At 37.9% G+C, this 26,542-nt stretch overlaps 4 protein-coding genes across 5 annotated transcripts; 1 reads left to right on the top strand and 3 right to left on the bottom strand.

Moving 5' to 3' along the window:
- Nucleotides 1-1,034: 1,034 nt before the first annotated feature.
- Nucleotides 1,035-2,099, bottom strand: LOC137717597 (transcription factor MYB73-like). The gene has a single exon (XM_068457013.1). It carries the CDS (start codon nt 1,956-1,958, stop codon nt 1,242-1,244), a length of 717 nt encoding a protein of 238 aa, XP_068313114.1. The 5' UTR covers nt 1,959-2,099; the 3' UTR covers nt 1,035-1,241.
- Nucleotides 2,100-9,871: 7,772 nt separating this feature from the next.
- Nucleotides 9,872-10,781, bottom strand: LOC137745622 (protein MIZU-KUSSEI 1-like). The gene has a single exon (XM_068485608.1). The coding sequence runs from the start codon at nt 10,697-10,699 to the stop codon at nt 9,995-9,997; it is 705 nt and encodes a 234-aa protein (XP_068341709.1). The 5' UTR covers nt 10,700-10,781; the 3' UTR covers nt 9,872-9,994.
- Nucleotides 10,782-14,142: 3,361 nt separating this feature from the next.
- On the top strand, nt 14,143-20,128 carry LOC137745488 (dipeptidyl-peptidase 5-like). Of its 2 annotated transcripts, XM_068485452.1 has the most exons (19): nt 14,143-14,713; nt 14,844-15,031; nt 15,173-15,277; nt 15,373-15,444; nt 15,569-15,716; nt 15,961-16,043; nt 16,554-16,609; nt 16,876-17,012; nt 17,122-17,212; nt 17,319-17,384; nt 17,507-17,729; nt 18,021-18,122; nt 18,352-18,437; nt 18,526-18,648; nt 18,934-19,003; nt 19,095-19,186; nt 19,359-19,463; nt 19,554-19,685; nt 19,764-20,128. In XM_068485452.1, exons 1-18 carry the CDS (start codon nt 14,409-14,411, stop codon nt 19,665-19,667), a joined length of 2,166 nt encoding a protein of 721 aa, XP_068341553.1. In that variant the 5' UTR covers nt 14,143-14,408; the 3' UTR covers nt 19,668-19,685; nt 19,764-20,128. The 2 variants fall into 2 exon arrangements, with proteins under 2 accessions (XP_068341553.1, XP_068341547.1); XM_068485446.1 differs by having other exon boundaries at nt 14,389-14,713; nt 19,554-20,126.
- Nucleotides 20,129-24,853: 4,725 nt separating this feature from the next.
- LOC137726866 (uncharacterized) lies at nt 24,854-25,912 on the bottom strand. The gene has a single exon (XM_068465849.1). It carries the CDS (start codon nt 25,910-25,912, stop codon nt 24,854-24,856), a length of 1,059 nt encoding a protein of 352 aa, XP_068321950.1.
- Nucleotides 25,913-26,542: the final 630 nt, after the last annotated feature.

The following is a 26,542-nucleotide window of genomic DNA, read 5'->3' as shown; positions in this document are numbered from 1 at the left end:
TTCCCGTTTTTGATGTCTAGCTATATTATATGTGATATACGTTATTTTGCAAACAATCTTAGACTTAAAAAAGCACATGCATGTCATTAAACAGTGAAAATAATTTTATATTTGGACAAAACATAAAAATAGGCATCAAAATAATAATATTTTTTATTTTTCAAATTACGTATGAGTACATATGCAATATTATTTCTGTTACTGCATTAAAGTTTCATCTATCTCGAACTAATTAATTGTAGCATGTAACATCTTGATTTTGAGAGATTTTTCAGTGAATCGTCAATGGCGTAGCCACACTAAGGGCTACGGTGGGCTATAGTTCAGGGAGGATTTGTATGTATATATATTTTAGTGTGTAGATATAATAGACAAAAAAAATGTGTAAGAAGAATTATTTTTAATGAAACTAGCCTAGTGAGTATTTAGCACAATTAAAAATATAAAAATTACCACGAAAATTGTGATGTCATTTTGTTCAAGATTATTCTCCTTTGATATAGTGGGGTTTATATTAGTTTCAACCAATTTTTTAATATTGTCTTTACTTCTATTTTCAATGTTTTGCTTTGATCTAGTTGTGTGATTGTAATTGAGATATCAAGTTTTCTATCTTCTTCTTGTGTTTAAATCTAAATATATGTGAAATTTGATGATTCATTGTAATTTTGTTAGTTTGCAATTGCGAAGCTTATTGAGTTCCTGCCAGGCAAATTTTAAGTATATAAATACAAAAGTTAAACTTAAATTTTTGCATAGAATACGTATGTAGCAAAAACCAAAAAAATTTGATTTTAGGGTAATTTTTTTAGCTAGCCCACCCATAAAATATTTTATGGCTCCGCCATTGGTAACCGTTACACGAGATGATACATCACGTGTTCTTATATAAATGATGAGTTATATGTGTTAAAAGATCAATAACTTAAAAATTAAAATTTTCCACTACTTGCATAAAAATACATGGTGTATCATCCGTGTTTCCGTCACAACTAAATATTTCTCCACAACTTTTGTGTCTATTCTACTCAGTTTCTACTTGTTCGTTGATGACAGGCTGGAACACCAGTTTTAACAAAACTATGACTTTCATAATTTTTTTTTTAAACAAGAATTAAATATATATTTTTTAGTTTACATTCATTCGAACAATCTTACATTTTTTAGCCTCTAAGAATTAATGGAAGCCAACATATTAACAAAAACATAATCCGAAATTAAATCAAAACATCATTAATTTATCAAAGAAGCCCCGAAGGCTCTGAAAATGTTGTCGTCACGTAATCTCTAACCTCCCTGGCAATCACATCCCTCATCGCGTCCCAAAACCCCGCCGGCACACTCTCATTATTTCTCCGCTGCTCCGCCACCATCGCCCCGCCGCTTCCGCTACCAATCCCCGGCGGTGCCAAAGTCAACTCCGTCAACGGGTCAAACTCCATCGACCCATTAACCAAAGATCCGGAAACCGAACTCGTGCTCATCCCCTCATTGCTACCCACATTGCCGCCGGCGCCAAGAAAACTGCCACCCTCCGTTAGTTGATCTCCCCTGACCCTCCGCTTCAACGTGGAGTTCCAGTGATTTTTCACCGCGTTGTCGGTCCGACCCGGAAGCAGGCGCGCAATGGTGGCCCATCTGTTTCCGAACCGGGCCTGTGCGGCCAAGATGGTCTCGTCCTCGGCCTGCGAAAAGGATCGATGCTGGACGCTCGGGCTCAGCTGGTTGCACCACCTTAGCCTGCACGACTTCCCGGACCGTCCCTTTATATACCGGCTTATCAATGACCAGTTTCTAGGCCCGTAGCGCTCGACGAGCCGGGTCAAGACCCGGTCCTCCTCAGCGCTCCACGGGCCCTTGATTCGTTCGGGCTTATTGGGATTTCTCGGAAGAGAAGACTCCGACGAGGACGTGTCGGAAGACGAAGCAGAAGACGAGCAAATATTCAATGCTTCCATAGAAATACAGTGTTGGTGTTTGTTCGAGGAGAGTGGGGAGTGAGTGCCCGAGAGGTGTTTGTGAAAATTCCTGAGAGTGGGGGTGAGGGGAGGACTGAAATGAATGAGAGAAAGGTTGTGTGTTTGGGGATTATATATTTAGGGGAAGAGGTGCATGCACTTCTGAGTACTTTTATGGGAGGGGATCGAGAGGGGAAGGGCTACTTCCACGAAATTGGCTTTTGTAAAGTGGGTGGGGTGCTAACTTGAACCGAGTGCGTAGATGCGTACCCTTTGTCTGTATCATCATTTTTTTTTTACGGATATTTCTTTCCTTGTCTGTAGCCTCTGGTTTTGTTCATTTTACTATTTTGAGCTTCCCACGATATATTGAGACAAGGTGAGCTGTCATGTTTTCTCCCTTGTGACAATTTTTTGAAAGCGTTGAACTGTCATTTAATATTATCAGTTAAATTTATACAAGACGTAAATCATGCGTAAAATAGATAGTTTGGTTAAATTTGATCAAACACTTACTAACATTTTAACTCAAGGGTAGCTATTAAATTTGATAATATTTTTTTCAATTTAACGATTGTCGTATAAGAAATTTAACTTAAATCATCTCCAATTAAATAAAGAAGTATCATTAGACAAAATAATCGTTAGAAAATGCTCGAGGATGAGACCATATCGTCTGGAAGTTGGTCTCATCCTCGGCCTGCGTGAAGTTGAAAATAAAAAGGAATAAAATCATTCTCGTACATGGGACAAGTCTCAAGAACAAGAAGCGTGACTACTTTATAAATTAGGGAGCGTTTAACACATGACAGGAAACTCAGAGCTGTTAATCACAAAACAAAGTTTCAAAACCGCAAGTGGGCCACAACCAACTTTTTTGACCACTTTTTAGCTGCAGACTCTCTCTCTCTCTCTCTCTCTCTCTCTCTCTCTCGTTTACAACCAATTTAACAGCTGTGAAAAAGGCCCAAGATTGTCTTCCCAATCACTTTTCATCCCCTTTCATCATCTTTTACTTTTTTAGTTATTGGTTTTATGTCAAGTTAATTTAATACTTCAGATTTTATCATCTCATCAACAGCACTAAAGCATCTTTCAACCCAATTTTTTTGACTTTTTATGCTGCCTTCCCGCTCTTCCAATTTTTCTGAACTTCACTTCTCGCCGATTCAATTTCTGGGTCACAATCACAACAAGTTCATCATCTAAACTTTTGCAACTCTATCCTTATACCATTTTACACCACTGCATCTTCATTGGGTCTTCTCGGGTTTCTGTTTTATGTTTTTTATTTTTTATTTTTTTGCTTGCTTTTGCTATAGGATTTGTATTTTCTTTTTAATAACGTGTTGGGGTCCTTTTTTTCCTGATTGAACGTGTCCCATTATTTGTTTTTATAGAGTAATTGAGAACAATTTTAAAGTATACAAAAGTTTTAGTACTAGTCAATTAAAGTTCACATCCTCCTCCGTAAATAAACAAATTTGAGATGATGATTTTTTTCTCACATATATCTTTTTCTCTATTGCATATAGGATGGAAAATGATTGATTTTGATGATTATAGGCTTTGATTTTGAATGTAAGTGGTGACCAATGGAGATGAAGAGAGGAAGACAACTTATTGTTATTGCAGAAGCAGCTATGCCATACATAGGGATTGCAGAGGCCAATTTATTGTTATTTTGGGCTTGTTGAGCCTGCATTACCAGAGGCTTAATTGAAAATTTTGCTTCTATTGTAAGTACAATAGATTGTAGGCAAAGTTCTTGAGTTAGATAGGTTTGGATCTCGTTGGTTTATGCGAAACAAATATTTTGTGTATAATTTTGAATCTGCATATTCTTGTGCTGCAGTCCATACTTATTAATTTTGAATATGCAAAAAAGTTATGCTTGTATTGGAAGCATGTATTAGTACTCCAGGCTTATGTAAAATGCATTTCAGAAACAAAGGCAACATAAAAGGCAGATAGGAGAGGGCGGAAAGGCAGCAGAAAAAGTTAGGAAATTTGGGCTTTAAAGTTGTTTTAGTGTTGTTGATGAGGTGGCAGAATCTGGAGTATTAAATTAACTTGTTATGAAATTAATAACTGAAAAAGTAAAAGAAGATGAAAAGTTAAAAGGAAGACAATCTTAGTCCGTGAAAAAGTCCGCATCAATCAGTCCCTTTAGCCTAAAGAGTCACTTAAATATGGAAATCAACGGCTTCTGATAGAACCTGTCCCAAAAGCAAACCCCGATAAAAAGGAAGGCCCTCCTTGTAAATAACAAAAAATTAAGATTAAGACTTCTTAGACGTAGGAAGGTCCCACTCCCAGGCTGTAAGAATCTCACGTGATTTCAGTTGAACCCCCTCTTTGACTTTTGAGGCTCTCTTCCAATAAAGTTCTACTCATCTTCGTCGAGCGTTACCCGTCCCTCAGTCAATAGTAATACCCAAAGTTTTCATTGTTTTGTCGTCTAGTGCAAAATTTGTAAAGTGATTATCGATCGATCGATATATAATCTAAAGAAACGAATTATGTAGAATTTGTTTGGTGTTTATGATATTTGATAATTCTTTAAGTTCAATGTACAAGAATGAAGAAATGAATGCATACTTCTATCGGTCGAATTCAGAGTAAACTTAATATTTTCAACTCTACAATACTGTTATAATTGAACTTTATTATGATACAATGCATTTATGTTCAATGTACATTGGATTTATTAAGTTATCATATCCAATTTAATTCTAAACACCAAATAATGTCATAATGTTTTAGACTAATTAAATGATAAAGTTATAGTATTTCTACTCTTCATACGCTATAATGTGTCAATTTAAAGTGTTCATATTAAGTACGGCCTCAGCCCTTCTGCTACATCTTTAATAACCCACAATCAGCATGAGACCCTAGTAGCAAACATACAAATCTCTTTTGGTTGTTTAATTTGTTTCAGGTTAAATAAATTTTTGTCGAAAAAATGAGCAATTTTTTAAGGTTAGTGCTTTTCACACTTTTTTTTTTATTTCTCACACACTACTTTCAATTTTCGATCGTCAAATCGAACGAACTTTCACTCGGGCTACCTTTCTTATTGGGCAAGTTGGCACCCATTGTTCGAACCAGGATCCTCGCCGGATCCATTCCCTAGGGATCCTAGGGATCGCGCAATCGTATCCGTTTATCGTATATCGTGCGGTCAGTTTTCGTTAGGTACTATTTATATTTGAATTTTAAATTTTAAATTTTAAATGATTTCTGACCGCACGATATACGGTGAACGGACACGATTGCGTGATCCCTAGTGTCACATCCCGGCCCGGGGCGGACCACTTCCCGTGCCCGCTCCACCACCGTAGCACGATATTGTCCGCTTTGGGCCCTAACCACGCCCTCACGGTTTTGTTTCTGGGAACTCACACGAGAACTTCCCGATGGGTCACCCATCCTGGGAATGCTCTCGCGCGCTACTCGCTTAACTTCGGAGTTCCCATAGAACCCGAAGCCAGTGAGCTCCCAAAAGGCCTCGTGCTAGGTAGGGATGAGAATATACATTTAAGGATCACCCCCTGGGCGATGTGGGATGTCACAATCCACCCCCCTTAGGGGCCCGACGTCCTCGTCGGCACACCACGGCCAGGGTTAGGCTCTGATACCAAATTGTCACATCCCCGCCCGGGGCGGACCACTTCCCGGGCCCGCTCCACCACCGTAGCACGATATTGTCCGCTTTGGGCCCCACTTCCCAGGCCCGCTCCACCACCGTAGCACAATATTGTCCGCTTTGGGCCCCAACCACGCCCTCACGGTTTTGTTTCTAGGAACTCACACGAGAACTTCCCGATGGGTCACCCATCCTGGGAATGCTCTCGCGCGCTACTCGCTTAACTTCGGAGTTCCCATGGAACCCGAAGCCAGTGAGCTCCCAAAAGGCCTCGTGCTAGGTAGGGATGTGAATATACATTTAAGGATCACCCCCCGGGCGATGTGGGATGTCACAATCCACCCCCCTTAGGGGCCCGACGTCCTCGTCGGCACACCACGGCCAGGGTTAGGCTCTGATACCAAATTGTCACATCCCGGTCCGGGGCGGACCACTTCCCGGGCCCGCTCCACCACCGTAGCACGATATTGTCCGCTTTGGGCCCCGACCACGCCCTCACGGTTTTGTTTCTGGGAACTCACACGACAACTTCCCAGTGGGTCACCCATCATGGGATTGCTCTAGCCCCCTTCTCGCTTAACTTCGGAGTTCCTACGGAACCCGAAGCCAGTGAGCTCCCAAAAGGCCTCGGGCAGAAAACTGAGACCCACGCGCGGACGAGCTCAGTAGTAATATAGATCTCGCGATCTGAACACGATCGTTGTGATGATTGCATTCTAGGCGCCCACGTGGCATTATTAATGAATTTTGGCGGACTTGTGGTGAACTTTTGGCAAGAAGCAGTTGGGCAGTTGATACCACAGCTAGCTGGCATCAGATTAGTCACCGACTTGTTTCAGATTTTTCATTACAACAAAAAGAACTATATATGTACCAATGTCCTTTAGTAGAAAAAAAAAGCCCTGGAGCTGTAGGGCACTGACCATAATGTTAACTTTTAGTCTCAAATTAGAGTCGCGCTAGAATTGGTCATTTAGACGCAAAAGAGATGTGCTAGAATTAATTGTGTGAGCGATGCAAAAAAGCACATGGTGATTAGTGTGTGTACGAACGATTGAGAGACACGTAAATGCATGTTGTAAGATCATTTAGAGTCTCGTTACGAGTAATAATTTGGTGAAGAAAATCTAGCAAATACATTTGATAAAATAATCTGTAAATTCCATATTTAGGGCAACTCTCACTCTAAATTGCACTCCCATACGTAAGGCCCCGGAACTCTAACTCCAACCTCGAATTTTCTGAGAAAAAAAAACATTTTCTTTATACCATCGCTCCAAAGGCAGATCTACAGTGCTACTATAACTATAGAAATACTTTCTTATGTTTTTCTGATATAAGTTGCAAAGTTTTTTCCAAGCAGAACAATGTAACAAAAATTCGAAGAGAAACAGATAAAAAGAGATGATTATGTACGGTAGGTACCGGCAGGTGGGCCCCAAATTTGGACTCCTTCTTTCATTGGTAGATATATTCACTGATGGGAGGAGATTTGGGATACCTGGTCTGGTAACTATCAGGGTGTCCCGCGATGTCCCCTTCCAACCCAGTTGCCGGTTGGGTCGGTCCCACGGTTAGGGTGGCAGCCCAAACCGCGTGAGAGCTAGTGCCTTGTCCTTCTCGTGCCGGTCAATAGTTTGGTCAACCACGGTTGTTTGATATTCTCCTTGTTTTTCTTACACCCGCCCGGTTTTTTTCCTTTGCCTCTTGTTTTGGCGTTCATTCGTTTTAGATTAATATATTAGGAAAGGCTCCTTTCCTAAGCTTAATTTGTATGTGTTGATTTCTTTCGAAAATTAGAAAACGACACCTCATCTCTTTGCATACGTAGATTAACAGATTAAAACATAACTCTAATATAATAGTTGTATTAAAAAAAAAAAATTTATCATCATCAGATTAAATAAATGAAACAGAAAACATAAACAAGATTAAATAAATATATATACACAAAAAGAACGCTTTCCTGCCCCCCTCACAAAAGAGTTAAATTGTCTCTTTTGTGCTATATGACTAATAACTGTAACCTTCCAAAGATCAAAAGCTATAAATCTAGCAATTATCTACAATATTACAATTAACAAGTCGCTTTTATAAACAGAAACTCAAATGGATGCAAAGCTGCTGACAGATGGATCAAAATTAAAAAAACCAAAGCACAAGACTTCTCAAACTAGGGAAGATCTAATTAAGTATATTCTTCTTACCAACCTAACCCAATCCCTATCCAATAAGGTTGGCTTCAATTCATTTGGATGAGGTTTTTCTGGACAACTCTCTTTGACCATCTTTAATTTAATGCATTCAAAGCTGAAACGTAAGCCCTGTTTCTATTTCTGTCTATTACGTCGGAAATTATTATGTCCAAGAGTTGGACTAGGTGGATTGTCCGACGTAGTAAAAAAAATCAGTAGGGTTCTTTTCATTTGAGTACCACAATCTCATGTACATGCAAACTTCAATGCTAGCGTTATGCTCTTTAGTGATTGGGCCAGACAGTCTATTAGATATTTCTGTCGAACAGAATAATGATTCCTAAGTGACAGAAGAGAAAAACTAGAAACAGTCACACAAGCGCGTATAAGCTGATCTTGACCGTCACCAGTATTTGAGTCCTGTAAATAACAAAGTTGGGTTAGCAAGGATTCATACAAGGATTTTGGAAGCTTGAGCAATTGCAGGTTTTGTACAATGCTAGAAGCCCATTCTTGTTGCCCGTTACTGTCCTTGTTACTGGACCACCAACTGAATCCAGTACAACTCACTTTTGGGCTTTTGAGGCCTCACTAAACATTATACGCGGGAGTGCGTACTCAATTAGAAATTTAAGAGATTTCAATGAATTTATAAATTAATAGATTTTTAAGGAGTTTAATTGATTTATAGAGATTTCATGTAAAATTTTGATTCAATTCCCTTGAAATCTCATGGGGAAATATGAGATATGTTTAAAATACACCACGAAATCTCTCAAATTCTCTCAAATTCCTCAACCTTTTCAATTTCTTTAAAATCAAATTTTAATTGAATACAGCTGGAATGTTATAAACTTCTTTAAAATCTTAATTGAATGCCCCCATATTTCTAATGATATTGTTAAACTATCTCAAAATCCTGATTAAATACACATTGAATTTCAGAGAACTACGTAAAATCCTGATTGAATGCCCCTAGATTCATTAAAATAATTAAAATCACTCAAGTGACATAGACGAGATATAGTAACCAAATATCAACATCATCTTGACAACGTTATATTGATGTACTGATACAAAATATCGACACTATACCAACAATATCTACCTAATATCGATGTAACATCTGCTGAATATCAATGTTGTTGCCATATCATTGATATTCAATTGCACTATTGTCATCTGTATCGCTATTCGAGTCATGCCAGAGGAGAATCTTTTGAATTATACATACTAGAGGCACATTTTAATTTCTTTTCCTTCTTGTTTTCTATAAATTTATTTTGGAAAGGGGGTTGCGTGCATAGATGGCACATGACCCGACTGAGCGACATAGACAAGATATAGTAACCAAATATCAACGTCATCTTAACAACATTATATTGATGTACTGATACCAAAATATCGACACTATGTCAACAATATCTACCTAATATCGATGTAACATCTACTGAATATCAACATTGGTACCATAGCATTGATATTCAATGGCACTGTTGTCATCCGTGTCGCTATTCCGGTCATGCCGGAGGAGAATTTTCTGAATTATACATATCAGAGGCATATTTCAATTTCTTTTCCTTCTCATTTTCTTTAATTTTATATTTGAAAGGGGGTTGGGGCAGAAAACATTAATTTCAAAGATAAAAGAATGTGGTCCAAACACTTTCCAGCCCTTTATTCTTTCCTATGTATCATCATGGAATGATCAAGACAATATCTTGAAGGCAATTCATGAGATTTGAGAGACATAATTTTTTTATTTCTTCTGCTGTGATTTGTGTGGTAAATCAAATTGTTGGCCTAATTGTAATGTTCTTTCTATACCTTATCCGGTCGTTAAAACTTAGGCTAACCCAAAAAGTTTAGTTGTTATTTATTTATTGTATAAGTCAATTATAGTCCACATGAAGATTTCCTCCATGCTAAATAGACCATTGCTAATTGGACAGATAATGTCACATTGCACTCGAATTCGAATACCTTTTCCGTCAAGTGGAGAGAAGTTTCAGAATTTACTTTGTCAGAGAAAAATGAAACTTTTTGGAACTCAACTACTCCAATCATTGAAGCTCAAAACAATCAATTCATGCATTTGAGAACCTTAATTAGTTTACATAGACACAAAGTTATATTATATATAACCTAGATTAATTAATAAAAAAGTACATAATTTTTTGCTAATTAAACTAATGAGCTCTGACAAAGAAAATACTTAATTCTGGCCCTGCAGCACCATCTGGATTAATCATGTACAAAGCTTCAGAGTCCTTTGATCCAACCACCCTCTCAAACCTTGCCCTAATGTAAGTCAACTCCCCATCTCCTGCATACTCCTTCTGATCAGAAGGGCATGGAAGAACCCCTGCCCCCATCGAAACACCCCTCAAAGTTTGCATAACATGAAGCTCATCCTCCGACATTTGCTTCCTCCTAATAGAATACCCTACCTTTCTTCCATTGCAGTATACAGCCCACACAAACTCCTCCATAAGCTTCTTCTTGTGTGTCTTCGTCTCGCTCTCCAGCGCGATTCGGACTATATCCGACGCCATTTCCTTGTGAAACACACTACTGTGCATTGGCAGCTCTATCACAAAGAGTGGCATGCAATGAGGGTCTTCTTGTATGGCTAGGCTTACCCTCCCCTTTCGATAGCCGAAAATTGTACCTGTTGTGGCATGATCCTTCAGTAACGGCTTCCGGGGCCTGCCTAGCAAGGCAACCATTTTGCAGCCTGATGTTAACATGGGAAAGAGCTTGAACATCTTGAGAAGCCCTCCGGATGAAGATTTGGTTGAACGTTTTTGGCCCGGCGTGTGAGCGTGCCGGATTAGGTTAAATATGGCTGAGTTCTCTATGTGGTGGAAGGGGCTAGAGTGCACAGACGGCATTGTAGCTAGGTTTTGAGGTTCAGAAATCAATTAAGAAAATACAAGGAGTGGTAAGTTAGATAAGAGTGTCTGAAATTGTACGCTAATTGGAAATATATATAGAGAGAGTGGAAGGTTGGAGAATAGGGCTTCAAAGTTTAGTTTGGTTGGTCACTCGGGACTCTGTGTTTGGATACTTTCAGTTGAACGACGTCGTTTCGGGGTTTGTTTGTGTGATTGAAATCTTTGAAGTGGGAAAGGGAATTTTTTTCTCAAGTTGGTTAAGGGAGAAAGGGGACTTAATGGGACTAAAGAATAAAGTATGATGTGACAAAGTTTAGTGATGAAAAGTGGAGGGGTGTTGAATGTGATAAGAGAGGTCGGACCACACAGATTGTGGGTGAAGGGGCCATGCCAGGAAGAAAAAGAAAAACAACACTATTCGTGTCATTATATGTGACGAGTTATTTCTTTTTATTTGTAGACCATTTATTGTTTATAAGGAGTTAAATTTCTCTGCCTACAAAACTATTTATTGTATGTAAGAAGTCATTTCTCTTTATTTGTAAATCACTCCTTGTATGTAATGGCTTATTCTCTTTTTACAGATTACTCAGTGTGTGTAATGACTTATTTATCTCTACTAGCAGATCACTCGTTTACAAATAATGATTTTTTACATGTAAGTAGCCAAGTATATTACGAAAAGAAACTCAAATGACGTATAAAAAGGAACGTGTAAATGTTGGTTATGCATGTGACTCTCTGGTCATCAAATAAGGCATCAATGTCACTAGCTTTATGCTTTTCCAAACCCCATCCTAAATGCCTCAATAATTATTGAGGTGCAGCTCATCTTTCCCCTCATAATATTTTTCTCCTGTTTATCCATTAAACTATGCTTTCTTTCCATTGTTTAGTGACTATCCCTTTCACTGTTCCATTTTATAGTTATTTCCTCTTATATGTCAGAGATGGTCTTATCACAAACGCCATGTTAGGCATCAAAAGTTAGTGCTGCAAATAATTGGATTCTATATATACCAAGTGTTTTTCTAGTTTCTGGTTTGTGTTCAACTAGGCATCCGTGGCACAATTAGGAGCAAAACTTTCACGCTTCCGAAATGTCTCGGTGCTAGTATTTGAATCCAATCACGCACAAACTTATCACGTAAAATGTGACTGATTTAAAATACCGTTATCGTGACATCTTATGTTTGACGCAAAGTTAGAAACCCTAACTTTTAGTAAGTAACAAAATCGTTTATTTGAAGTTCTTCCACATGTTTAACAAGAGGGTCCAAACATGAGATAACTAGTGTCCATGCTGGGGCTCCTTTCCCATGATCTAGTATTTAGAGGCAGTATTGTCGGTATCACCAAAGCATGATCATTGACAAAGTTAACCAAAACAGCATCTTTTAATGGTGCCCACAATCTCAATAAAGTTTATAGCCTCTTTTTTTTGTTTAGTACAACTAAACGTGGTTGTGTTTGTTTTACACTTGAAACTTTAATCTTGCTTTGCAACAAGTATTAACCATAACTAGAAATGGAGTAGAGAGATGGAACATTGCTTAGTCTTTCTCAATGAGAAGTGAAATATGTGAGACGTGGCGTTACTGGTTATGTACAATCATGTTTTTGTTTTTGTTTTATCAAACGTTTAATCACGTGATTGTACACAACCGCGTATGAATCATATGTGCTCTTGAAATAGAGATTTCGCAAACACAAGTGCATGAGCCAATCACCTAACAACACATCTGCTCGATAGTTTGGTTTATTGGGAGCATTAGTTTAAGCTGTGAAACCTAGTGAGGAACTTAGGTATGGGAGATCTTTGGCAATGCAATAATACAAGTCCAAGGACAAGAAAGTTGAGTGCTCGTATAACTCATTAAAAAAAGGGATTTAACTCCATGACCATGTCCATTTGGCTTTTGGGAAATGACCCACTGACTGAGCGATCATGTACCACAAGCATATGTTGGATAGAAAAGCTCTGGTTACTTTATAATTTGGAGTTTGGAAGCAATGCAAGACCAAGTTACCTGCAGCAGAGGTGGGTTCCATATGCATATGCATATGTATTTACCAAAGGAGTTTTAGTCTTCACTGACGCAACATAAAGTTGCAACTAAACCATGATCTGACCACTTACAATAGTGAAAAAAAACCAATAATATAAGATTGGATTGGTTTGAGATGGGGACGTTAATGTTCCGTTTTTCATTTCGATACCGACACCAGTTACTCGGCCATCCTAAACAGTTACAGTGTACTTTTGTCATTTTTGGTGCGTTAATTTCTTACTTAGATTTCAAGTTGAACACTTGAGTTTTTAGCTAAGCTCAAGAGTGAAAACTTAGAATCCAAGCTTGTAGGGTTATTTTTCATCCTTCAAGAATCAACACTTGTCAAAGATGAGCTCAAAATTTACAAAATAAAAAAATTTATGAAACGTGGCATGTTTAAGGTAAGTTGCAACTTTCATTCTAAAAAATGACAGTTTTGGTGAAACCAGACTGACAACGCATTCACACGTAATTCATGGTTAACGCCTGGATGACAATATAATTATGTATACAAATTTGATTTGATAACTGAATCTTGGAGGATTGATAATTGAATATGATATTTTTGGCACGTAAAGCAAATTTAAAAAAGAGTAATTAGAAGATTGTTTGAAAACTCCTCCACCTTTAGAATTATTATTGCGCTTTGGATGGGATCGTCAACTCTTTTGGTTTTTCTAGTGACACGATATCAATAAAAGCACTTATAAGAAAAGCTTTCTTGAATGTGGAAGTTAGCTAGAGATTGGACAATCCATGGCCAAACAAAGAAGTGAAAATCTCTCTCATCACTCAATTTCAATGATTGATCTACAAGTTGTTAACTCAGGCGCTTGTTTACTAGAAAAGGATTGAATTTGTGTATATAAAGATTTAACTCTTTTCACTTGTTTTAAAATAGTTTTTATTTGGATACTTACATTCTAACATGATGTCAGACATGTTATCTATTTGCATCTAACGACTATACCTGCTCTTGCATCTCCATAATACGCGTTGTTCACTTGTTTGGCAGAAGGGTGAAATCCTTGCATTATTGTTTAAGGGTTGTGCTATCCACACACCCAATTTTACCTTTCACACACTCTTGTTAATTTCTATTTTGATCTTCTTTAATTCATTCAATCCGACGTGCAGAAAATTGAAAGAGGTGTGTGAATAGCACCGCTCTTGTTTAAAACGATATTGGATCCCTTCACGTACCAATTAGTTTTCAGCTAGATGCTCACATCATAACTATTTGTTTCTTAAGTAATATTATTCCGCAATCCCTTTTCTACGATTTAGACTGCTTGCATTTCGCTCACCGCCACAGTACTATGTTTGATGGATCCATAAGTTCGAATCCACACTCTCATATTCGAAATAAAAAAAAAAGGATAATGTGTATAGAAGGTAGAAACTTAGAAAGTCTAGATTGGGCTTAAAGGCTAACAATATATGAGGCCATAAAAACTTAGAACCATCTCACGGCCCGTATGAAGCCTCAGAATCACTCAACACCCAGCGACCCAATCGGCCTCTAGCGTTTGGAAGGCCCGCGTATTCCCGCCCATTCCGAAACGCTCCCAAGTCCCAACAGTTATTTATTTTTCTGTAAATGTTTGAAAAACGGTTTTATATTTTTAAAATATAAAAACGGAGAGTCAGAAATGGCTGCTCTCACTCTCACTCTCACTCGCACTCGCACTCGCACTCGCTTGTCTTCGTCTTCCTTCAATCGAATCAGTCAACGATTGAGCTCCAGAGTACAGACGAACAGCCACCGTCGCCACCAAATGGCTACTTCTGCCTCCCTCGAAGTCAAGCAATCGGAGAAAATCGTAGCTCCTTACGGGTCCTGGAAATCTCCAATCTCCGCCGATGTCGTCTCTGGCGCCTCCAAGAGACTCGGCGGCACCGCCGTCGATTCCCTCGGCCGCCTCATCTGGCTCGAGTCCCGTCCATCTGAATCAGGGTAACCATCTCTCTCTCTCTCTCTCTCTCTCTCTCTCTGTCTGTCTGTCTATATATATGTATATCTCTGTACTTTTTCGATTCTTCGTGAATGTATGTATTTAATGAGGAATTATTTGGTGGATGTATAGACGGGTGGTTCTGGTGAGGGAACCGGAGAGGCCGGAGGACGAACCGGTTGATATTACGCCGAAGGACTATGCGGTTCGGACGGTGGCGCAGGAGTACGGCGGCGGTGCATTCAGCGTTTCAGGGGATACAATCGTTTTCTCTAATTACAAGGATCAGCGTCTTTACAAGCAGTCCCTAAGTTCGAAAGGTATGTGATGTTATCAATCTCGCAGCTTTTATATGCTTGTTGTGATTCTAATTCTCGAGAAAAGTTGGTAATAATTGTTTAATTTGAAAAGATGATAACTTGTATTAATATTGGTGTTGTGTTCGTATGGGTGCCAATTAGATTCTGCTCCTACACCACTCACTCCGGATTATGGCGGGCCGGTAATTAGTTATGCTGATGGCGTGTTTGATGCACGTTTTAATCGTTTTGTCACTGTACGGGAAGGTATGTGAATGTAGTGCATTGTATTTGTATATACGTTTTCTTTTCAGTTTATAACTTATGAGGAATTGTGTATCAATTTTCTCATTTTTGTGTAGATGGTCGTGAAAGCAGCATTAATTCGATAACAACAATTGTAACGGTAGAGCTTGATGGCAAGGAAATTCAGGGTAAGGGTTTATCAAAAACCCATGTCTTGCTTCAGTTTACAGTGCCATAGTATATGTTAACTGCGAAAAACATTGCGGTATATTTGACAGTACTCGACTAATGTGGACACCATTTGACATACAGAACCAGAAGTACTAGTTGGTGGGACGGATTTCTATGCCTTCCCGCGTTTTGATCCGAAAGGTGAACGTCTGGCATGGATTGAATGGTGCCATCCTAATATGCCATGGGATAGGTCTCAACTTTGGGTTGGGTATATATCCGAGAAGGGGTAAGAAAATCTCTTTTCAGGATGCCATTGCCCTTCTTATCATTTCCTTTCCAAAAGTAATCTTTCCAAGATAAATTAGGTCAACACCGAAGAAACTAATAACCATTGGAAGTTTGATATGTCAGTACACACTCCATGCAGATTGAAGTCAGTTTTATTTATGCATTACTACTATAATAGTATAATACATATAGTCAATATGGAATTATTACCAAACCAAGTGTTATGTGCTTCTTTCTCGCAGAGAAGTCTATAAACGAATTTGTGTTGCTGGCTCTGATCCTTTCATTAAGGAGTCCCCAATTGAACCCAAGTGGTCCTCTAAAGGTACCTTTTTTTACTTGCTTGAGTAACATATTTAAGTAGCTTTTACTAAACAAATGGTCTATCTTTGAATTATTAAACGGCGGAATTTTGGTATCTGCAGTCTTATCAAATTGTCATGCTAACAATAAGATATAATAGACTGAACTAGGTTGACTACAGGAATCCTCTATGATCACTATCAAGGAAACGCTAAATGTGCATCCTTTGCAAAAAGGGAAATTTTTTTTATCTTTGGAAAGTACTGGTGGGATAAACAATATTGAATTATTATACAGTATCAACTAAGGATCAGATTTTCATGGCTAGTTCTTGGCTTTTATATTCACAATGGAACACTTAAAGCTTTCTACTCTCTTAGAATCTACCTATTTCTTTTGCTCTTGTTTATTCTGCATAGTGATAATTATGTATTACACGTTCAAATATTTTTATTAATGTTGGCCAAAAACCGTTGAACTTTCAGATGCTTGATGCCATTGCATGTTTTAATTGGTTATACTTGAATTACAGGGGAACTATTTTTTATTACTGACAGAAAAAGTGGTTACTGGAATCTTTATAAATGGGTGAGTTCTGTACTTCAGCATTTCTGTCTGGCTTATTTATTGCAAATGATAAGAACAGTATACTCCATCTAACATGGTTAAGTTACATCGTGTTTAATTGGACAATGAATTTGTAATTTCCATTTAATTGGATAACAGTATTTGGTGTCAAAGAAGAGTGCTCAATTTAATTTTTGCTGGACCTGTTGTCTAGTCAGACAACAATTGTTTGGCAGTTGGCATTGATTGGCTTCAATATGATATATTCAGTTTTTCTGTATCCACAGGTTGAGTCTAGTAATGAGGTCGTATCAGTTTATTCCTTGGATGCCGAGTTTTCCAAGCCATTATGGGTTTTTGGCATGAATTCTTATGAATTTATCGAGAGCCATGAAAGTAAAAACATAATTGCTTGCAGCTACAGGTAAGAATTATTTTTGGTTGTTTTGAGTCTATCTTATTTTGACTTGTAATTTGCAGTGATTGCATCAATGTGGTTTAGTCTTGCTTAAGTAATGGATGCTTGTGTGCAGGCAGAAGGGGAGGTCATATCTTGGAATCCTGGATGATGCTCAGGGCTCACTGTCTCTGCTTAATACTCCTTTTACAGATATTGATAATATTGTACGCCTAGAAACCTTGTTTTCACTAAGTTTCAGTGCTGAAGTTGTGAAGTATTCGACCTGATTATAGTTTTTTCTTTGTTAAATTTTCATATTTATCTATGCAGACCTTGGGGATCAATTGCCTGTACATTGAAGGAGCATCAGAAGTTCAACCTTTGGCTGTTGCTAAGGTGTTTGCCATCTTTTATGTCGCGTCCTAAATTACCTTTTTCTCTTGTCAGGCAAAGGCCATTGTTTTGGAAATTGAACCACTTGTGTTTTTGTCTTCAAATAATTTCATTCTCCCTTGCAGGTGGCTTTAGATGATCATAGAACGAAGGCAGTTGACTTCAAGATTATTTGGTCTTCCTCACCTGATTGCTTAAAATATCAGTCCTACTTCAGCCTACCCGAATTAATCGAGTTCCCAACAGAAGTTCCTGGTCAAACTGCCTTCGCATACTTTTACCCACCAACAAATCCCAATTACCAAGCTCCTCAGGGCGAAAAGCCTCCACTGTTATTGAAAAGCCACGGTATGTGTGGTTTAAAATTTTCATAGTTACATGTCCTAAGTTTCCTGCATTTGGTCTTTCTTCTGCAAATATAGCTCTGTGCTCTCTGAAAGGGTGATATATTGCAGAGGATATCGTGTTATCAATAATTTTGCTACACTAATAAGTAGTAAATTTACAATTAAGCTTTTGTAAGGCCTTTTACTTAGGTGTCCTTTGTAGTCAAAATATATCCATTCTCTTGATTGTCTAGTTGAGCTCTTCTTGTCAATAGAATTTGTTACATCATTGTATTTCTTTGATTTACAACAGGAGGGCCCACAGCTGAATCACATGGAATCTTAAATTTGAGTATTCAGTATTGGACTAGTCGTGGTTGGGCATTTGTCGATGTTAACTATGGTGGAAGCACTGGTTTGTTCTTTACCTTATGTTTTTCTTATTTCACTTTGGGGGGAGTTTTTGCAGTTCATCCTGACCTTTTGTTATCTCTGATTACACTCAATCTTTCAAACTCTATTACTCTATTTTGTTTTCTTTCTATGTCACATATGTCATGTGGCTATCAATGGTGTTAGCTTGTCCGTAAAATGAATCGAATTTTAAATTACATTCTACTATATCTAAGACATTGCGTTTCAAGGTTATGGCAGAGAATATTGGGAACGGCTCTTGAACAAATGGGGAATTGTGGATGTAAATGATTGTTGCAGCTGTGCTAGATATCTGGTATCCATTTATCTCCCCTCTATTAAATGGTGATGTTGATTTTGATGGATCACACATCAAGCTTGGTAATATATACTTTGTTATTTAGGTGGATTCCGGAAAGGTAGATGGGGAACGACTTTGTATTACTGGGGGATCTGCAGGTGGCTACACAACCCTAGCTGCTCTTGCTTTCAGAGATACCTTCAAGGCAGGATCTTCCTTGTATGGTGTGAGTACCTAACTTTATATTCGATTTATTATTAATTGCTCGCCTCTCTCAACTAATCTCTCGTTTTCTATTAACTAGAGAACTGAGGGAGGGATTATATTATTGCATTATGTAAGCTTTATTGTTTTAGATTATTTCAGATTTGGCTTTTGCTTGTTCTCTTTCTTTTCCAATTTTTTTTCTCTGCTTCCTCTGTTACTACCAAAATCTCTTTTTATACTGCACAGCATTCTATAAGAACTAGTTAACTGAATATCTTCGTCTTTTGTATTGATCCCCGAACAGGTAGCCGACTTAAACATGTTGAGGGCAGAAACTCACAAATTTGAGTCTCATTATATTGATAATCTCGTTGGTAAGTCAGAAGATGACATTTGGTGCTTTACGTTGCTCTTCTTGTTTTTATTGATATTGTTTGAAAATGAGCCAATTTTAACCGGTCGCAGGTAGCGAAAAGGATTATCATGATAGGTCACCCATCAACTTTGCTGATAAGTTTTCTTGCCCTATAATCTTATTCCAAGGGTTGGAAGACAAGGTAAGCAGATGTTGCCTTTTTTTTTTTCTTTTTTTTTTACCAGTCACGATATAATAAAGCAAGAATTTGTTGATGAGAAAGGAATCGAGGAATTTATCGATACCATGTGGTATGTTTGGGTTTTAGTTATTATCTTAAAGTTTAGTTTTATGAACTAGGATTTATTTTGTAGGTTGTACCCCCAGATCAAGCTCGTAAAATTTATCAGGCTTTGAAGGAAAAGGGTCTGCCTGTTGCTCATGTGGAGTATGAAGGAGAACAACATGGCTTCCGCAAGGTATTTTGTATTCCGTTTTCTATTGTATGTTGTATTAACAAATTCAAATGATTCGAAAGAGTAAATTGATCTTGTACCACTTGTACGCAGGCTGAGAACATTAAGTTCACGCTTGAACAGCAAATGGTTTTCTTTGCTCGTTTAGTTGGAAACTTCAAGGTTGCGGATGAGATTAATCCGATCAAAATCGACAACTTCGACTAAACATTCAACCCGAAAGAGGCGCCTCAAGGTGGAATTTTTTGAGTCTTGTGTTTTCATGCGAAGGAATTGGTTTACAGGTTTGCTTTTTCTGAAGAGACTTCTGTGCCATCTGAGGAGTGGAAAACAATTATCTAGTTTTACCAAGAAGAACGTGGATAAATAACTTTGAGATGGCGCTTGAAATATTGACGCAAATGGGAATGGCTACATCTTCTTTGGTTTTCTTAAACCCTATGTGAAGTTTGTGTTGATATACTCATGTATCCTCGGTTGTATATCATTGTGTTTAGTTTTCTCTCGATAGACGTATCTTGAAAGGACGCACTTATGTCTGTATGTGAATTTGCTTGTATGTTCTTTGATATTTTATACATAGATGTTTTTATTCGCTAAATTTTTGGTCCGGGATCCAATGATTTGAGTTATTGTGCATGTAAGATCGTATGAGCATAAATAAAACTCTTTATGTACAAAGAGTTTATTTATTTATTTTGAATCAATGAAAAATTGTCACATCCCGGCCCGGGCGGATCACTTCCCGGGCCCGCTCCACCACCGTAGCACGATATTGTCCGCTTTGGGCTTACCATTCCCTCACGGTTTTGTTTTTGGGAACTCACGAGCAACTTCCCAGTGGGTCACCCATCCTGGGAGTGCTCTAGCCCCTTTCTCGCTTAACTTCGAAGTTCCTACGGAACCCGAAGCCAGTGAGCTCCCAAAAGGCCTCGTGCTAGGTAGGGATGAGAATATACATTTAAGGATCACTCCCCTGGGCGATGTGGGATGTCACAATCCACCCCCCTTGGGGGCCCGACGTCCTCGTCGGCACATTTCCGGCCAGGGATTGGCTCTGATACCAAATTGTCACATCCCGGCCCGGGCGAATCACTTCCCGGGCCCGCTCCACCACCGTAGCACGATATTGTCCGCTTTGGGCGTACCATTCCCTCATGGTTTTGTTTTTGGGAACTCACGAGCAACTTCCCAGTGGGTCACCCATCATGGGATTGCTCTAGCCCCCTTCTCGCTTAACTTCGGAGTTCCTACGGAACCCGAAGTCAGTGAGCTCCCAAAAGGCCTCGTGCTAGGTAGGGATGGGAATATACATTTAAGGATCACTCCCCTGGGCGATGTGGGATGTCACAATCCACCCCCCTTAGGGGCCCGACGTCCTCGTCGGCACACCACGGCCAGGGTTAGGCTCTGATACCAAATTGTCACATCCCGGCCAGGGTGGGACCACTTCCCGGGCCCGCTTCACCACCGTAGCACGATATTGTCCGCTTTGGGCTTACCATTCCTTCACGGTTTTGTTTTTGGGAACTCACGAGCAACTTCCCAATGGGTCACCCATCCTGGGAGTGCTCTAGCCCCTTTCTCGCTTAACTTCGGAGTTCCTACGGAACCCGAAGCCAGTGAGCTCCCAAAAGGCCTCGTGCTAGGTAGGGATGAGAATATACATTTAAGGATCACTCCTCTGGGCAATGTGGGATGTCACAATCCACCCCCCTTGGGGGCCCGACGTCCTCGTCGGCACATTTCCGGCCAGGGATTGGCTCTGATACCAAATTGTCACATCCCGGCCCGGGCGAATCACTTCCCGGGCCCGCTCCACCACCGTAGCACGATATTGTCCGCTTTGGGCTTACCATTCCCTCACGGTTTTGTTTTTGGGAACTCACGAGCAACTTCTCAGTGGGTCACCCATCATGGGATTGCTCTAGCCCCCTTCTCACTTAACTTCGGAGTTCCTACGGAACCCGAAGCCAGTGAGCTCCCAAAAGGCCTCGTGCTAGGTAGGGATGAGAATATACATTTAAGGATCACTCCCCTGGGCGATGTGGGATGTCACAAAAATAATATATAAGATCATATGAGCATATATAAGATCGTATGAAAAATAATATGTAATTAATTAATTTTGAATCAATTGGCTAAAAAAATTTATTTATTTTGTAGGTAAATTATTTTTCATGTGATATTACATATATACTAGCCACATTTTGTTATTATTATATAGAGTGTGCAATCAATTGACATTCTTTTATTTTGTAGGTAAATTGTTTTATATATATATTTATTTTGCAAAATATTGGTATTTAATTAATTTTGAATAAAAAATATTTTTTTTATTTTGTAGGTAAATTATTTTGCATATATCATTACGTAAATTACTAGGAACTTATATTGTTATTATATATATGTTGTGCAAAATAATTCACCTATGTTATATTTAAAATATTGATAATTTTGAATAAAATCACTTTTTTATATTTGTAGAATATATTAATTTACCTATTAGCATCATGTGAATACAACCATATAAGGAACATTGGTATCATGTAAATTTTTGTTATTAAATGCATAAGAATCATGACATTTATATTTTTTCCCAAATCCCCATAAGGTATTTGAAGACATTTAATTGAATGAAATAATGTAAAATAAATGTAGATAATAAGTGAGAGACCCAAAGTAAGTGTTATTAGGGGTAATTTAGACATCCAAAAATACAAATTTTGCCAAGTCAACCTTAATTATGGATATTGCTTAGTTGGAGTCTAGTCATTGGATTTTTGTTAGAGAAATTTACAATGACGGGTTTTAGTTAAAGAATATTGAATTTCAAGGGGTGTACTCATATTTTTTGTTTAAAAAAATGAGAAATTAGGTTCTCATCCCTCTTTTTTTAAAGGAAAGCTAGTAAAAGGGTTTCAAAACTTTGAGTTTTAACTAAAATGACAAAATAAAGGGTAAAGTGAATAGTACCAGGATTGACTGTAACAAAAAGCTCCCGGTACTGTTTACTTTAACGAAAAACCATATTTTTACACTAAAAAGTCAATCCTGGTACTATTCACTTTACCCTTTATTTTGTCATTTTTGTTAAAATTCGAAGTTTTCAAGCAATTTTCATTAATTTTCCTTATTTTTAACCCCATTGATTGAAACCTTATTCCTTTTTAATTAATCAAGGTCCCTTGGTTTTAATAAACATCATTAATTATTTCAATAATAAAATATTTTTTTATCAAGATAATTAAATTTTATTTCTAAATTATTCATTTAGTGCTAGAAACGTTACATTTGATATATTTATATTTATGGCTAAATTTTGTATCATATATTTTTATTTTTAGTTTGTACCCATTTTAATTTGCAACCCTTTTTTAGAATTATGCCAATTTTCTATTCAGTTTTAGTTTGCACCCATATATTAAATTTTTTTTTTTGTGTCCATATTTTACAAACTTTTATTTATACTCATATTTTTTTAAACCTTTTATTAAATTGTACCCATAATCAATTAATAATGTACCCATTTGTCTTTAAAAATGTTCCACTTTGTTATATGTAAAATGTACCCATTATTTTTTTTATATGAAATGTATTGTAACATCCCACATCTACTAACGGAGAGGGGGTGATGTGCCTTATATATACATGCCCACCTCTATATAGCACGAGACCTTTTGGGAGCTCACTGGCTTCGGGTTCTATCGGAACTCTGAAGTTAAGCAAGTTCGGGCCAGAGCAATTCCAGGATGGGTGACCCACTGGGAAGTTCTTGCATGAGTTCCTAGAAACAAAACCGTGAGGACGTGGCCGGAGCCTAAAACGGACAATATCGTGCTACGGCATAGTCCAAACTACCTATAGATATTTGTTAACTTTCTTTTCAACAATTAAGGACAGAGTCCAAACTTTCTCTAACAATTTCATGTAGTAAGTTTGCAAATGATCATTTATCAATAGTTGGGTTATTTTAATGAGTTGTCTCATTGGTTATTGAGATAAGTTTGATACAAGTTTTTAGGGATTTTAAAGTTATTCAGGGGTCTATATGTCGCACCTTGAGATTTTTTATTGTTCTCCGAAGATTCCGATACTTGAATTTTTTTAATTGTCAAATTTTTAGTCAAATACCGAAGTTAAAAAATTTAACAGTTAAAATGACGTCTGAAACCATATAATTTTTTTATCGAACTCTTTTTAATCACTTCCTTAAAAAACAAGAACATATGACGTATTGACTTCTAGATGGCTGAATTAGGATAATCAAATATGATGTCTATCACTCTATGTGACAAAACTGAATTTCGATGGGGAAGAGGATCCTCTCCTGAGCTCTGGATGGGGATCCTCCTGACCAGTTCATCTGGACCGTTTAAATTTAATTCAACGGCTCCAAACAAGAAGGTCTTCTAAAAGTTATAATAATTACAACCGTTGGATTAAATTTAAACGGTCCGGAGGATCCCCATCATGAGCTCAGGAGAGGATCATCTTCCTTTGGATGGGTCTATGTCAAACCGTGTTGTATGTCTGATACAATGTCCTTTTCTTTTATGGCATCACCAAATATTTTTGTGGTCAGTATTCTGATATTTTTCCCTTTTGTTTTTTTGTCAAATGGATTGGGTGTAGTAGGGTCTTGGAATTATTGCAGGGAGTCATTCCAAGTGTGCACAATAAAGGTGTTAGTTCTTCTGTAAAATGGAATTGTAAATTCTCACTACAGTCAGGTGCAGCCTGCTTATGAACTCTTAGCTTGTTGCTTCCCTTAGGTTTTCTGAAATCATACTTTCTTATAAGATAAAGTGTTCATATTCGATTTCATTAAAGTGCCAGAGGTTTTGTAGTTAAAGTGATTAAGAATAATTAATCCTACTTTTGAAGTTAGATACAATGAGATTGAATTTTGATTTGAATTCGGATTGAATCCGACTTCTAATCCAGTAACCAAATACGATTTGAATTTGATAATCTTCGAATATGGAGTAAGGCTGATTTATGGTAACGAACAAAAGTTATTTTTTTTGTCAAACACAAACAAAAGTTATGGCAAAAAGATGGCAAAAATCTCATACTCTCTAATAGGCTTTGAGAAGGAAACTCAAAACAGCGGACAATTATGGGATTTGATAATCTATGCTTCTTCCAGCATGTAAATAACTTTGAGATAAAACAAAGAAATTAAGAATTGTATATATACAAAGTAACGGGGCAATCATATCTTGATTTTTATGATTTTTCACTGCTCACCACTAACTACACTCCTCTCATATATGTATTCTACATTGGTAATTAACAAAAATAACAAATTTAATTACAACAAAAAAGGGATAAAAAACATAAAATTTTCTTAAGAATAAATCAATCATCAATTGGGCAATTGGGGATAGTCATTTTCTTGAAAGAGACCCAAAGCCATTGGCAAGGGCACCGACTGCGGGATTGAAGGCCAGTCTACCCAAAATGCCCTGCTTGTAAGGCAAGAAGGTTTTCTTCTTCATATCATTAGACGCTGCTTTGTTCACGGTGTAATGCAACTCGTGAGCTGAAACTGGCGGCCCTTTTCTCCTCGAGCTCGAAACCGAGGCCGGGCTGTCTATTGACCTGAAGCTGGAGTTCTTCATGTCTTCATTTTTTCTGAACAAAGTTGAGTACTTCCTGAATGGATCTTTATCTGTGGCTCTTCCCTCCGATGCGCTTCGAAACAACAAAAAATCCTTCAGTTTCCATTTTCTTGAAGCCTTAGAAACTAAGCAGGATGTAAACATAGCTGTAGGAGCTAACTGCTTGTTGTTTTGTTGTGGCTGCTGTTGCTTCTGTTGATTTTGTTTTTCTTCTTCTACCCATTGGTACTCTGAAACCCTCAAAGGTGACACCGATCTCGTCGCTCTTCTGCCTGAAATGGAGGATGACAAGGCTGCTGGAGCTCTCTCTCTACCTCTTTGTTGTTGTTGATCGCTTCTTCTCTCGCTTCTTCTTGTGTAGTTGCCCATTTGGGTCGGGGACGATGACCCAAATGGATATTCTTTACCCTTTTTCCGTCTAGGCGAAAGAACCTTACGGAAAATGGATGGAGGAGGTGGAGGCTTATTAAAGGGTCTTATGACGCCGCCATCGAAAAGCTCTTCAGCTGAGAGGGAAGTTCTTTGTACCTCTTCACCAACATCAAAAGCAAAGTCATCGAATCCAAAGTCCTCCTCACGTTTATGTGATTTCGGTGATCTTGGGGTGGCTGCTTGAGATGCTGTCTCATCATCTTTCCAGTTACTCGTGTTGGAAAATTCCTCAAAATCCCTATAAAACTCGGACATCCGAGTTGGGCTTGTTGGTGCACTCATATAGAAGTCTCCAAACCGCCGTGGTGTCGAAGGTGCAGTCACAGACGGCGAGGATCGAGCGCTGTTAAAATCGAAATCCATGTCTGCTCTACTTGTTATCAGCACCTCCATTGATATGATCCAATCTATAGTTTGCTTTGCTTCTTGTGTTGGGAGAGTTTGGTTTTTGAGAGGGACTGGAAAATGAAAAGACAAAGGTGAATAATATATATATATGGAGTACAAGTAGAAGAAGGAACGTAGAAATGAGAATAAAAGGTAGAGATTGTTGACCAATGACCATCACAGTAAGACTTGAATTAGATTAATGTGGGGCTGCCTTTTAATATTCTGTGGTTAAACATGGTTTATTTTCTATTACTTTTTTTTTTTTTTGGGTAATGTTTATTTTCTATTATTACTTGTGCTATAAATCACTAAAACATCAGATGCCAAAGTCTCATCATTCCTTTTTTGTTTTTGTTTTTTTTTTTTTTTTTTTTTTTTACCTTAGGAATTTTCCTTAACATTAATGGAGAGCAATATTACTTAAAAATAAACGCGGATGTTAAACTCTATCGTTCATTATTATATGTAATTGGTAATATAATACATCAAATGATTCGTATTTTTGATATCCATAAAATTTTCTTTATATAATGGTGAGGTTAATTTATATTAAAGTATAACTCATGGCGCAATGAATGGCATCACTCATTTCACCTGTGTTTCTTTGCCTCCAAGTTTAATTGGTTTGACCAC

This window comes from Pyrus communis, chromosome 1 (genome assembly GCF_963583255.1).
Source record: "Pyrus communis chromosome 1, drPyrComm1.1, whole genome shotgun sequence".
Classification (NCBI taxonomy): Eukaryota; Viridiplantae; Streptophyta; class Magnoliopsida; order Rosales; family Rosaceae; genus Pyrus; species Pyrus communis.
This window is presented reverse-complemented; position numbering and strand designations above follow the sequence as displayed.

Bases quoted from the DNA above. Each gene is read 5' to 3' on its own strand.
- LOC137745622 (XM_068485608.1), bottom strand. From the start codon at position 10,699: ATGCCGTCTGTGCACTCTAGCCCCTTCCACCACATAGAGAACTCAGCC.
- LOC137726866 (XM_068465849.1), bottom strand. From the start codon at position 25,912: ATGGAGGTGCTGATAACAAGTAGAGCAGACATGGATTTCGATTTTAAC.
- LOC137717597 (XM_068457013.1), bottom strand. From the start codon at position 1,958: ATGGAAGCATTGAATATTTGCTCGTCTTCTGCTTCGTCTTCCGACACG.
- LOC137745488 (XM_068485452.1), top strand. From the start codon at position 14,409: ATGGCTGCTCTCACTCTCACTCTCACTCGCACTCGCACTCGCACTCGC. The intron at 15,445-15,568 runs GTAAGGGTTTAT...TTTGACATACAG, and splicing joins TGATGGCAAGGAAATTCAGG to AACCAGAAGTACTAGTTGGT. The intron at 17,730-18,020 runs GTATGTGTGGTT...GATTTACAACAG, and splicing joins ACTGTTATTGAAAAGCCACG to GAGGGCCCACAGCTGAATCA.